We start from the raw sequence: 16,432 nt of genomic DNA, 5'->3' as shown, positions 1-16,432 counted from the left end.
AAATGGCTAAGAAAAATAAAAGCCAGCAAAATGCTAGGCACCTCTAGGCAAAAAAAATTGGAGACAAAATGGAAAATGCTTTTCTCCTGTGTAATGAATGCTGTAGGGCAGATTCACTTGAAATTCTAAGTAGTGGTCTGGCCTCTGCACTTTGGTAGGAGGGATACAACTTGGTTTTAGGCTCCAGGCCTAGCCATGTCTCTCTGATTCTCATCTGGAAAAAAGGGTTATGTAATCTTTACCTCACAAGCAAAGATGTGTGTGAATGAACGTCTATACAAATGCTAATTATTTTCAACTTTGGAAAAATAGCAAAGCAGACTTTATTTCCCACTCACTGATGTGGCTGGGCTGTGTGGCACACAGGCTCTGCCTCTGTGTCTTCACGCTGCCTCTTAGAGCGCAGGAGAGGGATGGTCCATACAAAAAGAGGTTTGGCGTCACAAAACAGTTACATTATGCGCACTGAAAAGAAGGAGTAAATAGGCTGAAAAGAAAGCCAGGCGGAATAATTTTCCTCTAGTCCTTGCAAGTTAAAAAGAAAAAAAACCCAAAAACAAAAACAAAAAAACAACTGCAGCAACATAAAAGGGTATTAAGTAAAATTGCTATTTCCAAGAAGTAACCTCTGTTAGCCATTTTGCATCTGTCCTTCCATGTACAAATTTGTGTATGTTTTTCTTTCATTAAAATGTATCGGGGTGCCTGGTTCAGTCGGTAGAGCATCCGACTCTTGATTTCGGGGTTGTGAGTTTGAGCCCCATGTTGGGTGTAGAGATTACTTAAAAATAAAATCTTAAAAAAAAAATGTATCATGCTATTCATACCCTTATGCTACCTAGAACAAGAGTTGGAAAGATAAGGACAAATTCATGAATGATATGTGTAAGAAACTAGAACATTTTGAGGGGTATATATACCTAACATATGGCACACTGGGTAAGTGTTTTTATGTGTATTTTCTCAATACACACAACAGCCCTGTGAGATAGTTGGTATTTTTTTCATTTTACAATCATAAAACTGAGGTTAGAGAAGTAGAATAACTCGCTCAAGGACACATGGATGGTGTGCTCAGACACTTTTATTCCAGAGCTTGTACTTCGTGTACCCTTCCGTAGCACCACCTTTGCTGCCTATCAGAGATGAGACCCTGGATCTAATCCCATTCTGGTTGGTTTTTTAAAGAAAATAGTGTTTTGAATAGTTAATACAGTCACTAACACTTTAAAAAAAATTTTTTTCATGTTTATTTATTTTTGAGAGAGAGAGAGAGACAGAGTGTGAGTGGTGGAGGGGGTGAGACAGGGAGACACAGAATCTGAAGGACGTTCCAGGCTCTGAGCTGACAGCACAGAGTCCAACACAAGGCTCGAACCCACAAACCGTGAGATCATGACCTGAGCAGAAGCCAGATGCTTAACCAACTGAGCCGCCCAGGTGCCCCTTACACTTTTTTAATCCATGATTATTCCATGTCAGTACAGACAGAACTGCCTCATGCTTTTTGTCTTTTTTTTTTTTTTTGGCATCATAATACATGGTACATACATGAACAATAAACTGGTTTTTGCATTTTTATTGTGGTAAAATATACATAACACAAAATTTACCATTTTAACCATTTTTTTAATTAAAAAATTTTTTTTGACGTTTGTTTATTTTTGAGACAGAGAGAGACAGAGCATGAACAGGGGAGAGGCAGAGAGAGAGGGAGACACAGAATCTGAAACAGGCTCCAGGCTCTGCACTGTCAGCACAGAGCCCGACGCGGGGCTCGAACTCACGGACTGTGAGATATGACCTGAGCCGAAGTCGGATGCTTAACCGACTGAGCCACCCAGGTGCCCCTCATTTTAACCATTTTTAACTGTAATGTACAGTTCACTTGCATAAAGTACTTCACACTGTTATACAGTCATCATTACTATTCCATCTCCAGAACTTTTTCATTTTGCAAAATTGAAACTCTGTTCCTATTATATAACAACTCCGCATTGTCCTGCTACCCCCCACCCCAACCCCAGCCCCCGGCCCCTACCATCTACTTTATGTCACATTAAAACAATAATTTTAACCAGACTTCTATTGATGGATTTTTAAATGGTTTAGTCTCTTCCTCTTCAACAATGTGCTGCAGGAGTAATTGATCCTGAGTTTCAGAATGCTCTCTCAGTTCCTTCCTATGCTTGGCCGACTTTCTGAGGAAGCCCAAAGCAAATTCTTTTTCCTTGTGGGCCTTAGCTTTTCTGGGCTATAAAATAAGAAGAATGTTAAATAATTACTTTTGTTACAGTATGGTGTGAGGGCTTATATAGTTTCTGCTTATAGCTCAGGATCCGTTGAGAAAGAGTGCTTTTTAAGTATAGTTTTTCTGTAACTACAAAACTGCTGCCACAATGTGATTATAGTACATTTGGGGATGAGTTAGTGAGTTTAATGCAGAATTAAATCAACCCAATAAGACCAGCATCAGAGTAGCTATGTTCTTTTGGGGTTCTCAGATGGATTGAAGCTAGGCAAGCGTCTGTGAGGAAACCAGGCCTAGAAGCCCTGTCCTCTGCTTGTCCCTTGCCTGGTACTAGTGCCAAGCAGAAAGTCCTTGCCTTCCTAAGAGGTCCCTGTGCTCCTTCCACAGAAGCCCTAGAGAGACTGGGGCCAACCTCACAGAAGCACTTGACTGCCAGGCTCACAGAGCCAGCTTAAAGGATCGAACTCTTCACTTCGATTCTTTGCAGGTCCAACAGTCTCTGTGCATGGAACCATGTAATCTCTGCTTTTTTTTTCCCCCCTAATGTTTGTTTATTTTTGAGAGAGTACAAGTGGGGGAAGGGGCAGAGAGACCGGGTAGAGGGCAAAGCAGGCTGTGAGCCCACGTAGGGCTTAAACTCACAAACTGCGAGACTGTGACCTCAAGTCGGATGCTCAACTGACTGAGCCATTCAGGTGCCCCATCTCTGCTCTTTTGAATTGATTAGATGATTCACAGAGAGAGAACTATAGAGTTTTTTCAGGTTCTGAACTGATTTATCCTTATTTTACCAGCCATCCTTTGCTTTGTGGGGGGTGGGCAGGGGCAGAGAATTGGCCACAGCTGTTGCAGTTATTCTTCCTCTACTGGCTTCAAAGCAGCCCAGCAATTTCAGGTGATGCCTCAGTTTGCACCACTGTGGTTTTTGCCAACACATGGTTGAAAAGTATTGTGTTGGCACAGAGCTCTTAATACCTTGCCTAAGGAAATATGTGTGTGCGTGTATGTGTGTGTTGGCCGGGAAGAGGTGCACCTTACATCTTCTGACACTAACCTTGAGGGCAAAGTAGAAGCAGGCCTTGCCATAGCCATAATTTCTGCCTCAGTGATTCCAATCTCTTATGGACTTGGGCTGTCATCATCATGGCGAGTAGTAAGGACACATTGTTTTAAATGGTCCCAAGGCATTCTACAAATAACCATGCATTTTAAATTACTAAGTATTTATTTGGCAAAAGTAAATCATTCTTTAAATGTCTAGAACAGGGGCGCCTGGGTGGCGCAGTCGGTTAAGCGTCCGACTTCAGCCAGGTCACGATCTCGCGGTCCGGGAGTTCAAGCCCCGCGTCAGGCTCTGGGCTGATGGCTCAGAGCCTGGAGCCTGTTTCCGATTCTGTGTCTCCCTCTCTCTCTGCCCCTCCCCCGTTCATGCTCTGTCTCTCTCTATCCCAAAAATAAATAAACGTTGAAAAAAAAAATTTAAATGTCTAGAACAAACACTAAAGATAATGCTGTTTGGATAATGGGGGATGACCCTTAGCTGAGAATGGTTATGTCTCTGAGTGCATAGATGTAGATATTATTTTCTTGTTTATTAAACTTTTTTTTTAGAGCTACTCTAATTCAGGAGAGGCTGTGCTGCCTTGCATAGGTCTGAGTAAATAAATAGAAGTGCTACCAGTTTTTCCTTTGCCATGAGTATCCCAGCCCATCCTAGAGAGTTTTGTTTTCTTTTTCTATCATGAAAATTTTAAAAATCCAAAATGTTTTGGGGCACCTGGGTGGCTCAGGCAGTTAAGTGTCTGACTCTTGATTTCGGCTCAGGGCATGATCTCACGGTATGAGTTCAAGTCCCACATCAGGCTCTGCTCTGACAGTGTGAAGCCTCCTTGGGATTCTCTTTTTCTCTGCCTTTGTACTGTGCATGCTCTCCCTCTCTCTCAAAAATAAACATTAAAACCAAAACAAAAACTTTAAAAATCCAAAATGTTTTATTTTATGGAAATGTTCAAGCATTCACAAAAGTACAGTATACCCATCCATAATAAGTACCAACACTGGGTGCCTGGGTGCCTCAGTTGGTAAGCGTCTGACTTTGGCTCAGGTCAGGATGTCCTGTTTCATGAGTTTGAGTCCCGCATCAGGTGAGCTCAAGCCCCACTTCCAGTGAGCACAAGCCCTGCTTCAGGTGAGTCCCTCTTCTCTCCCTCTTTCTCTCTCTCTCTCTTTCTGCATCTCACTCGTGCTCTCTCTCTCTCAAAAAAAGAAAAAAAAAATTACCAACATTTTATTAATCGCCTATCCTGCGGTGCTTGGCTGGCTTGGTGAGTAGAGCATGCGACTCTTGATCTCAGGGTTGTAAGTTTGAGTCTCATGTTGGGTGTAGAGATTACTTAAAAACAAAATCTTAAAAAAAGATCACTTATCTCCCCTACTTTTTTTTTTTAATGTTTATTTATTTTGAGAGGGAGAGAGAGAATCCCAAGCAGACTCTGTACTGTCAGTGTAGAGCCCAACCTGGGGTTTGATCCTGAACTGTGAGATCATGACCTGAGCTGCAAACTCAACCTACTGAGCCACCAGGCACCCTCCCCCACCTTTTTTCTGTAATATTTTAAAGGAAATTCCAGACATACTATTTCACCTACCTTAGTATGTATGCATCCCTAACTGATAGGCACTTTTTTGTTTTTTAACAGCACCACAGTGTCATTGTTATACTTAAATTTTTTTTTTAACATTTATTTTTGAGAGACAGACACAGCACGTGAGCAGGGGAGGGGCAGAGAGAGAAGGAGACACAGAATCTGAAGCAATCTCCAGGCTCTGAGCAAGTTGTCGGCACAGAGCCCGACTCAGGGCTCGAACCCACAAACTGTGAGTTCATGACCTGAGCCAAAGTCTGATGCTCAACCGACTGAGCCACCCAGGTTCCCCGATATGCTTTAGAGATGTAACAATATTGGGGCACCTGGCTGGCTCAGCTGATAGTGTGACTCTTGATCGCAGGATTATGAGTTCAAGCCCCACGTTGGGCATGGACCCCACTTAAAATTAAAAAAGAGATGTAACAATATTTCCTTGATACCATAAAGCATAAAGAAAAGCAGAGAAATGAACAGAGTAATGTATAGAATTGTTAAATAGCTATATTGTACACCTGAAACTAATATAATACTGCATGTTAATTATACTGGAACTTAAAATAATTTTTTAAATAGATACCAATTGGATTTGACAAAATGTTGACAATTTGTTAAATTTGCTTATAGTCTGTTTTTATTTTTTTTTAAGAAACAAAACTTTACAGGTACAATTGAAGTCCTCTTTAGTATATGTGTGTTTATCAACAAACTATATGGTATTATTTTGTATAGTTAAAAATATATATTTAATGTTATCTTTTACATATCCTTCTGAAACTTGCTTTATTACTTGCCATTAGGTTTTCAAGATTTATGTTGGTATACATATATCTAGTTCATTTTAACTGCTGTATGTTCTGCTTGGTTTAGGTTTAATTTGTATTTGTATTCCAGTGGAATTTATTAGTTTATATATTGATGGATATTTGTATTATTTAGAATTTCGTTGTTTGCCATTGTAAACAGTGATGCAGTGTACATCCTTGTACATTTCCTTGTGTCACTTTGTAAGAACTTATTTAAATTATAATTTGCATTTTCCTGATTACTATAGAGGTTGAGATCCTCTGTAATATCTTTTGGCTATTTTGGTTGTCCTCTTCTGTGAGTTATCATATTTGCCTCTTTTCCTAATGGTTTTAAAAATTAATTTGTAGGAATTCTTTGTATAAGCCATTGTCCATTTTGTGTATTGCTAGAATCTTTCAATTCAGGGAGTCTTTTCCTGGTCCCTGTTTCTGGTCTCTCAGTTTACTATAGTTCGGTTGGCCTCTGTTTTTATTCCTATGCTCCCCTGTTTTATTCTAACTTGTACATTTTTCAGTTATGTTACCAAGGTAGAGAATCCCTTCAGTTGTCCATTAGGTGAACTGCTTTGTCATTTATGGTTAATTTTTTGTTCTATAAGGCAGGCAACCTAGAGTAGTGATTAAGAATGGAGGCTATAGAGTCTTAACTGCTTGCTTTTGAATCTCAGCTCAACCACTTTACTTACTGTGCGACCTTGGTAAGTTACTTAACCCTCTTGTATTTGACTTTACAATCTATAAAACCCATGAGGGCAGAGCTGTTATGATCCCAGTTTTTTTTTGTTTTTTTTTTTTTGATGAAACTCAGGCTCAGGGAGATTAGATTAGAAACATGAGTAAGTAGAAGAAACATGTGGGCTTCTTTATCTTTTGAGTTTCCACTTTTGATAGAGACATGGGCACAGATAAATATTTCTGTAACACAGGATACACAGGAGCAAGAGCTATGATACGTCCCTGACCTGTGACTTCAGTGTTGGGAAAAAACAGTAAGAGTAGGAACTATGGAGAACTGAAGTGCCCACTGCCTGTATGAATCTATTATTAGGGTAAAAAACTCCTTTGTGTTATTATTCATTAAAACAAAACAACAAAAACCCAAACCTTTATTTTTTTTGACTTTAACTTATAAGAGATTTGAATTTTTTAAAAAGATTTTAAATCATCTCTACACCCAAAGTGGGGCTTGAATTCACAATCCTAAGATCAAGAGTCCCATGCTCCACTGAGTGAGCCATCCATCCATCCTAAGATATAGAATTTAGATAACCATCCCAGGCCAGAGATTCATAGTTGAAATAGGCAAATCATAAACACAGAACACAAGGCCACACTTAAGGGATCAGTTTGGTAGACAATGAAACACTTTGGAGGATGACACAGAACTTGATTTTGACCAACAATGAAAGAAAGAAGGAACTCAAGCAGCAGAGGCAACTTCTTTCTAGGGGAGGGAGAATAAATTTGACTTGGCTACTGTATCTTCTATTGATTTTTAAAATTACATTATAAAAGGAAACATGTTTCTGGCAAAAGGTCAAGTACTACAAGAAGGTGTAAAGTAAGAATTAAAATATAAGATATAAAATTTCTCGAGTCAACAAAACTAAAAGACAGTCTGTGTGGGAGAAGATATTTGCAGATGACATATTTGACAAGAGGTTAGTATCCTAAATCTATAAAGAACTTATCAAACTCAACACCCAACAACTAAATAATCCATTTAAGAAATGGGCAGAAAACATGAACAGATATTTTTCCAAAGAAGACATCTAGATGGCTAACAGACACGTGAAAAGATGCTTAACATCACTTTCATCAGGGAAATACAAATCAAAACCATGATTAGATACCACCTCACACAGGTCGGAATGGGCAAAATTAACAACACAGGAAGCAACAGGTGTTGGCGATGGTGTGGAGAAAAAGGAACTCTCATGCACTGTTGGTAGAAATGCAAACTTGTGCAGCCACTCCGGAAAACAGTATAGAAGGTCCTCAAAAAGTTAAAAATAGAACTATCCTACGTTCCAGCAAGTGCACTACTAGGTATTTACCCAAAGGATACAGAAATACTGATTGAAATGGTCATGTGCACCCCAATGTTTAGAGCAGAATTATCAACAATAGCCATATGATGGAAACAGCCCAAATTCATTGACTGATGAATGAATAAAGATATGTATATATTTATGTACAGTGGGATATTTACTCAGCCATCAAAAAGAATGAAATATTACATTTGCAACAAGATGTATGGAGCTAGAGTGTATTATGCTAAGTGAAATAAGTCAGTCAGAGAAAGACAAATGCCATATGATTTCACTCATGTGGAATTTAAGAAATGAAACAGATGAACATAGGGGAAGGGGGGAAAAGAGAAGGAAGAAAACTATCAGAGACTCTTAACTATAGAGAACAAACTGAGGGCTGGTTGATGGAGGGAGAAGGGTGAGGGATGGGCTAAATGGGTGATCCATATTAAGGAGTGCCCTTACGGTGATGAGCACTGAGTGTTTGTATGTAAGTGATTAATCACAAAATTCTACACTTGAAACCAATTTTACCACACATGTTAACTAAAATTTAAATAAAAAGCTTGAAATAAAAAATAAAAGGTTCCCAATAATATAAACCCAAAAGAATTAAAAACAGAGACTTGAACAGATATTTGCACATCCATGTTCTTAGCAACATTATTCACAATAGCCAACAGGTGAAAACAACCCAAATGTCCATCAGTGGATGAATGGATAAACACAATATGGTGTGTGTATATGTGTATAACAGAATATTAGCCTTAAAAAAGAATGGAATTCTGGTACATGCTACAGTATGGATGAACTTTGAAGATATTATGCAAAGTGAGCAAGACAGACACAGAAAGACAACTATTGTATGGTTCCACTTACATGAGTTAGCTAGAACAGTTAAATTCACAGAGGCAGAAAATAGAATGGTAGTTACTGAGGGCGGGGAAAGTTATTGTTTATTAGGTACAGAGTTTCAGTTTGGGATGATGTAAAGATTCTGGGGATGGATAGTGGTGATGGTTGCACAACAGTGCAAATACAAAGAATGTGCAAGTATACGGTGTAAGTATATAGAATTGTATACTTAACAATGGTTAGAATGGTAGATTTCATGTTTTATGTATTTTACCACAGTAAAAACGTCTCCCAACTCTAGTCTGGAGATGGTGTCCAGTAAAAACAGTTTCTTTTATAGATATATAGATAGGCAAATACAAACATAGATATGCAAGTATGAGCATATTAGTTCTGCTCTTTGGGGACACTCATTTAGGTGCTTGGAGACTCCGCAGTAAATAAATTGACAAGGATCCTGCAGTCCTGGAGTTTTTAAAATTTTTGTTTTACACAGAATGCATTTTGGTACACATACTGTTTTACACCTTATTTTCCCCCTGCACAAAGACCTTTGGACATCTTTCCAAGTTCTAGATTTACTGATTTCACGGCTGCATGGTATACCCTTGTATGGGTGTGCTATAATTTGTGGCTGTTGTATTGAATGGAGAAGGGGAAGAAGAGGAATAGAGATTGCTGTGGTTTGCTGCTCATGTTTGCCCCTGTTGTAACTTAATTTTTATTAGGAGACTAATATAGGCTTGTTATAAAAAGTGAGGGGGTGCCAAATAAATAAAAGTAAGAACCCTCCAGTCTGTTCTTTTTATTTTAATCCTATTTCCTGGAAATAATAACCACTGTTAACCATTGTTAACACGTAACAGTTATTTATCCTTCCAGACATTTTTAATGCATCTGCAAAAATAAAAAATACATAGAACATAATTATTCTCTAGGAGCTGGCTCATGCAGTACAATACTGCTCATTTAATTCAGACTATTGTAAGTTATGCAAAGGAAAAGAGCTGAACCTGGGCTTCATGAGAGCTAGGCTCTGTCTAGATCCTGCTGTGACAGTCAATTCCTTAGTTATCATTTGTATGCTGTCCCATATTCAATGAAATCACATCAAGGAGAGTGCTTTGAAAACCAGTATGCTAGAACTATTACCATGGAGTTCCTTGGTTGCAAGCATTAGAAAGCAGCTCACCTTCTGTTAGATAAGAAAAGGTTGCCGGGAACATTAGTAGAAGGATTTTAGGTAGCAAGCAAAAATATATTTAAATAACTGAGTCTCTGGAAAGTCAGGAATAGAGTGCCTTTGAGGGTTTCAATATCAGTGTTTATCCCTTTCCATATGTCTGTTCAAGATTTAATTCCTGGGGAAAAGTGAGTGGCTTAGAGACCATGTATCTCCTGATGGTTAAGGCGGTAGAGTCCTGGGTTTATGTGCCCCATCAGAATCTCACAGAGTCGGGGAGTTGCAGTTTTGGAAGGGATAGAGTTCGAGGCTGGCAAAACTGAGTGTCAGCCTTGAAGTGTCAGCCATTTTAACCCTAGATTCTTATTCCCCTCTCAAGGAGGAGATGACCGGCGGGTTCTGCTATGGCACATGGAACAAGCTATCCACTCGAGAGTCAAGCCCATACAGCTGAAAGGAGAGCACCATTCCAACATTTTTTGCCTGGCTTTCAACAGTGGGAACACCAAAGTATTCTCTGGAGGTGAGAAGAAGGGAGACTTCCACCCTAGGAAATTCACTGTGGCTGAGATTTTAGATGAAAGAGTCCAAAAAGTAGCCTTGTTTTTCTTCCTTTATTTCACTGAGCTATAGAAATGGTTTCCCATAGCTTGTCTTCTCTGCATTACAGCAGTTTAGACATGTATGTGAGAGTAATTCCTCCTTCCTTCCCTCCTTTCTTCTGTTCTTTTGATCCTTTACTCTCATTCTTTGTCTTTTTTGATAGAAAATTTTTTACATTGCAGTGTGGCATACAGAAACATGCACACATTTAAAATAGTACTTAACCTTATTATGTGTGGTACATTCTGATTTTTTAAAAATTCTATTTCATTTTTAAAGATATTTTTTAAATGTTTATTTTGAGAGAGAGAGAGAGAGAGAGAGGATCCCAAGCAGGCTCCTCACTGTCAGCCTGGAGCCTGACACGGGGCTCGAACCCACAGCTGTGAGATCATGACCTGAACCGAAATCTAGAGCCAAAAGCTTAGCTGACTGGGCCACCCAGGCACCCCTCGTTTTTAAAGATCTTAAAGGTTGTAACTCAAATTGATGTTGTGATCCATGGGTGGCTCCTGTTTGAAAAACAGTGTGTTAGGGTACAATTGGAATGGCCTGTGCTCAAGCCAGCCTCTTGGTGATGCCTTTCATCAACCACACTCCTTTCTGAGCACCGCATTTCTAACCCTGACCTCCCTTTTGCACTGCAGATTTTTGCATGGAATATCTACTTATGTGTTCTAAAAGCAATTTAAGTACAGCAAATCTAAAACCAAGATTATTAGTCTTCTTCTCCTGCACAAATACTTCCTCTTGTTCCGTGGATTCCCTTTCTCAGTTATTATCAGTGTTCACCTAATGATTCAAGCTATTAGGTTTAAACTTTAAGAAACTGCTTATATTGAAGCGCTTTCTTAAAAGGTTTTTTATTTTTATTTATTTGTGGGGAGGAGGGGCAGACAGAGGGGGAGAGAATTTCAAGCAGGCTCCATACTGTCAGCGCAGAGCCAGATGCAGGGTTCACACTCACAAACCTTTGAGATTATGGCCTGAGCTGAAATCAAGAGTCAGGTACTTCACCAGCTGAGCCACCCAAGTGCCCCTGATATCAAGCACTTTTAACTTACAAAAAAATGACAGTTTCACCTGGTTCAGTCTAATAGAAATCTTGAAGTCATCCTCAAACCTTCCTTTCTTTCATTTACCTATCTTGTGACTCACCAACCAGACTTAGAAGCTTCTCATATTCATCCTTTTAGTTTCTGCTCTCTTTCCTTACCCACTGCACTGGTTCAGGCCCTCATCTTTGACCCGGACTATTGCAGTGGCCTTTGTGATTTCTGCAACGTCTCTAGCCCTCCTAATTTGTCACTTATACAAGTTTTCTCTTAAAAATAAAGTTTAACCATGTGAACCTCTGACCCTACAGTGTCCACAGGATAAAGTCTAAACTTCAGTCTACCTCTCTAGCCTCACTTCCCTCCCCCGCATCATGTACTCTAGCCCACTACACCACTTGCCACCTTTGGTGCCCTTGTGTTGTTTGCTCTTGCTGTTCTGTCATGGGTCATGATTAATTGTCCGGTCCCCCCAGTTCCCCTGAGTCTTCCATTGGTAATAGTTTTGGGTTATTAGAGTTTCTGTTCAAATGTCTCCTTCCCTATAAAAACATTGACGTCTTCTGCCATGTACTGTCAACCTGCTCCTGAAGGAAATAATTGCTCCTTTGTCTGTGTCCCCATTGTAGAGCATATCACTACAACAAGATAACCCATTTTGTCACTGTTTGTGTAGCTGGACTGGGAGTTCCTCAAGGGTCAGGCAGAATCTGCTCTTCCTGTATCCCTATCCCCTCAGCTATTCCTATTACCTAAAAAAAGGCATTAGTGTGGTTTTGATTTACTCGGTATGCACCCACAACAGAGTTTGTAGCCAGGGCTTTAAGATGACCTGGGCCACACCTCTACCGCTACTTTTACTTTCTGTTTAAGTGCCTGTTGGCTGTGCTTTCAGCGTAGAGTGGGAATTTTTGTACTTTTGTCTTTTCATAAGGTTTTTATGTTTGGTTATATAAACTACAGGACTACACATAATTGTGAATGTAGTATTTTTAGATTCCTTGATGGAATAAAAGAAAAATGCAAGAGAAAAAAGTTGTGGATAAAAACTTTCCTATCATTTATAACCCTACAATCATCACATTTTAATGGCTATAAAAAATGATAAGGATATGAATAGTAGCAAACATTTATTGGGGGCTTACTAAGTGCTCAGCCCTATTCTGAATGGTTTTAAAAATCTCTTATCATTGCAGTAACCCTATGAAGTATGTACAATTATCATCCCTATCTTATAGGTAAAAACTGAGGCATAGAATATCTATATTCCAAGTCTCACGGTTGAGTGTTTTGCTTAATTAAAAAAAAAAAAAAACTAGATTGGATGAATGAATTAATTTACCCATGATCATTTATTCATTTTCTTTTTTTTTTTTTTCAATGTTTATTTATTTTTGGGAACATTTATTCATTTTCTTAATGGCCACAGTTTTGTTGTTGTTGTGATGGCTGTTTTATATATATATATATATATATATATATATATATATATATATATATATATATAAAATATATAAAAATATATTTTTTTAATTGAATAATTCATTTTGGAAACTCATTATGTTATACCTAGTTGCTACAAGGCTTTCAAAAATTCTTTATAAGAATATCCTAGCCATGGGGCACCTGGGTGGCTCAGTTGGTTAAGCGTCTGACTCTTGATTTTGGCTCAGGTCATAATTTCTTGGTCATGAGATTGAGCCCTGTGTCCAGCGTGGAGTCTACTTAAGATTCTCTCTTTCGCACGCTCTCTCTCTCTCTCTCTCCCCCCCTCCCCTTCCCTCCCCCTCCCTCCCCCTCTCTTCCCCCCCACCCCTCTTGCTTGCATGCATGCTCTCCTTCTGAAATTAGTCTTATAAAGCTTTTTTTCGTAATTAATATTCCTGCTTTGTATTAACATTGACTTTGTTCATATGTTTTCTGAAAACTTTAAAATTTTATGTTGTAATATGGACAGGGAGCACTTCGCAGGAATTTTCAAATGTCTGCTTTTCTCCCTTACAGGAAATGATGAGCAAGTTATCCTCCATGATGTTGAAAGGTAAATAGATTGTTGGTATGTGAAGGTGACTGGCTCTGTTTCTCATATGAAGAGAGGCAAATTCTCTTTACACCAATGTTGTTTTTTGAAAAACAATTTGGATTTTAAAAAAAGAAAAGGGTTTATAAATTTGGAATGAACTTATACTTTTTAGGTGAAAATTTAAAGGGAGAGATTGGAAGAGAAAGAAACAACAACATAATAATGACTAATCTTTATGTGCTAGGTACTATTCTAGGTGCTTTGTATGTATTAATCAGTTTAACCCTCAAAATAATTTTATGAAGGAATACTATTATGGTCTCATTGCAGATGAGGAAACTGAGGTGTAGGGATGTTAGATAACATAAGGTCAGGTGGTGGTGCTAGGATCTGAACTTAGACAGCTTGGCTCCAGAGCCATGCTCATGCTTACCATACCAGACTGCCACATCAACCCTCTTCTACCCCTGCTGACATCAGACCTGGCTGCTTTAAAGTTTTCCCTTGTTTTTGGAAATCAACCACCACCTCCAAATCTGTACAGAAGCAGATGCATTCTGCAGTAAGTGAAAACACTCAACTCATCTCTTGAGTTACCTTCAAATATGCGTATTTAGTGCAAAAAGCAAACTTACCATGAAATCTATAAAAAGTTTTTCTAACAGAACTTTTATTTAAAAAAAATTTTTTTGGTATTCATTTATTTTTGAGAGAGAGACAGAGCATGAGTGGGGGAGGGAGTCAGAGAGAGAGAGGGACACAGAATCTGAAGCAGGCTCTAGGCTCTGAGCTGTCAGCACATAGCCCGACGCGGGGCTCGAACTCACGAACTGTGAGATCATGACTTGAGTTGAAGTTGGACTCTTAACCTACTGAGCCATCCAGGGGCCCCAGAAGAGTTTTTGTTTTTTACCTGAAATTCAGTACCTACTTTCTAAGGAAATACAATCTCCTTTGGGTTTCACTAGATTGACTTTCTACTGGAAATGAGAGAGAACCCTACCTGAGGAACTCTGGGGCTGGGACTCTGCACTCTGCGTGTGCATGTGTGTGCCTGTGTGCCTCTCTCTGCTCTCTGTCTCTCAGCAGCGAGACCTTGGATGTGTTTGCTCACGAAGATGCGGTATATGGCTTGTCGGTGAGCCCCGTGAATGACAACATTTTTGCCAGCTCCTCAGATGATGGCCGGGTTCTTATCTGGGACATCCGGGAGTCCCCCCATGGAGGTAGGGTCAAAGGGCTGTTGGACTGTGTTGAAGAATTTGATGTCGAGTTCATTCAGATCCAGTTGATGACCTGAGTAACCTGAGTGGGAGAGATGGGAAGGGAGAGGAAACACTTGGGCTGGGGCATAGATGTGTGTCTCTGGAGGTCCCATCCTACCCCTTAGCAGTCAGAAGTGAGGCACCGTTCTCAGTCCTCCTTGAGCCACTTGTGAGTCTCCACAAACCCTTGGACAGTAAGCACCACAGCACCTTGGTACTTAATGGCCCCAAGGGATAGAGATGCAATTCTTCATTGTAGAGAGTAGCTACCAAAGGCCAGCTCTGTGTGTGGTGCTGACATGCACAGAGTCTTGGTTATTTACAGAGAACAGGTGTGTTATACACTTGCATCCTAATTTCAGATGTGTGTATAGAACCTGAAAGTGATGGCAAATACTCTCTGTGTAAGGGGGATTGTCCAGGTGAGCTCCTCCTCCAAATGTGCTCTTTGAGCTTCTGAAGTATAAGAATGAAGAATTGTTTTATTGAATTTCTCTGATGTTTTTCAGGAAATGCATCATTTCCGCTCATTTCCTGAATAGAAAGTTCACTCTGTAACTCTGCCTGTCTTCAAAGACTCTTTCCTCCAGCTGTACCCTCAGTGTCACCTCTGTGCCCACATTTAGTGCAGTTTTGTCAAGATCATAACCTGTGTACACAGAATTGCTTTCCTGCCTGTCTTGTCTGACAGGATCTGGATCTTTTTCTTATTCTATATTCAGAGCATTTTAACATGCTGGGCTGTGCCCCATTATTAAGATTCAGGCTATAAGAGAAGCTTGTTCTTAGGGTCAGGAAGATAAGGTAGCTCCAAGAAGCAACTGTGGCTGGGTCCCCATGTCCTAGGTAGATGAAATTCTCCTTTCTCTGCACTGCCCGCTGGCTGAGATGACTGAGCGCCCCAGTCCAGAGGCTTGTGCAGTGTCCCATGTGATATCCGACACCGCGGAGTGCGCTCTGTTGCTTCTAAACAACTTCCACAGGAATATATCCTTCTGGGTAGCAGGGCGATTCATTCCTTCCTCACCTGGAGCCAGCTAGTCTATGCAGAGGGCTGCAGGGTTTCTAAGTGAAGTTGATTAGAAGCTGGCTGGACGCAAGAGTTCAAGTATTAGGTGCTTTTTAAAAATATTCCAATACTGGGAATGAAATCATAAAATTCTAGACTGAGGCTATTTTCCTCTCAATTTAGAGAGCAATTTAGAGAAAAGGGAAGACTGCTATTGTTTCATCATCTTCATTTTTCTCATTGTTTTGCTTTGTCTTCATTAAATTTTTGCGTAGTTGAAAACTTTTAATTTCTAAAACTAATAAATTTGGATTAAGGTACAATAATCCTACCAGTAATTGGTTGTAAATTTTTTCAGCTCATGTGGAATTCAATTTTACTTACTGTTAAATAGCTTGCCTTCCCAGTTCCTGTAACCATTTCTGTTTTGTCACAGGATATGAAGAGGTACAATGCTCAGTGTTTCTGAGTATTATAGCTTTAAGTTTGTTTGTATGTACTAGAGTTGCTGTTTTCAGACTTTGCATGCAGAAAGTATGTGCTAGTCCTTGTTGAAGCCTTGTGAGTAGGGGTGACTGCTGGGGTGATGGACTACTTTGGGGCTCTGGCTACTAGGACAGTTACATAGGGTGTGATTCTCCTCAATCACATTCCTGCTTTGCCTGCCTCTGGCCCAGAGGTGCTGAATGAGCTATGGGGCT

At 39.7% G+C, this 16,432-nt stretch overlaps 1 protein-coding gene across 4 annotated transcripts in view; it reads left to right on the top strand.

Annotated features, from left to right (window-relative positions):
- DCAF5 (DDB1 and CUL4 associated factor 5) overlaps nucleotides 1-16,432 on the top strand; it is a 108,730-nt gene that overhangs the window by 21,002 nt on the left and 71,296 nt on the right. For 3 of the 4 annotated variants that reach the window (XM_030319405.1, XM_030319403.1, XM_030319406.1), the window contains exons 2-4: nucleotides 10,156-10,299; nucleotides 13,439-13,475; nucleotides 14,544-14,683. In XM_030319405.1, the coding sequence (XP_030175265.1) occupies nucleotides 10,188-10,299; nucleotides 13,439-13,475; nucleotides 14,544-14,683 (289 nt within the window). In that variant the 5' untranslated portion in view covers nucleotides 10,156-10,187. The remainder of the gene's footprint in view (nucleotides 1-10,155; nucleotides 10,300-13,438; nucleotides 13,476-14,543; nucleotides 14,684-16,432) is intronic. The other variant, XM_030319404.1, reaches the window with a different exon arrangement.

The sequence above is a fragment of the Lynx canadensis genome, chromosome B3, assembly GCF_007474595.2.
Source record: "Lynx canadensis isolate LIC74 chromosome B3, mLynCan4.pri.v2, whole genome shotgun sequence".
Lineage (NCBI taxonomy): Eukaryota > Metazoa > Chordata > Mammalia > Carnivora > Felidae > Lynx > Lynx canadensis.
This window is presented reverse-complemented; position numbering and strand designations above follow the sequence as displayed.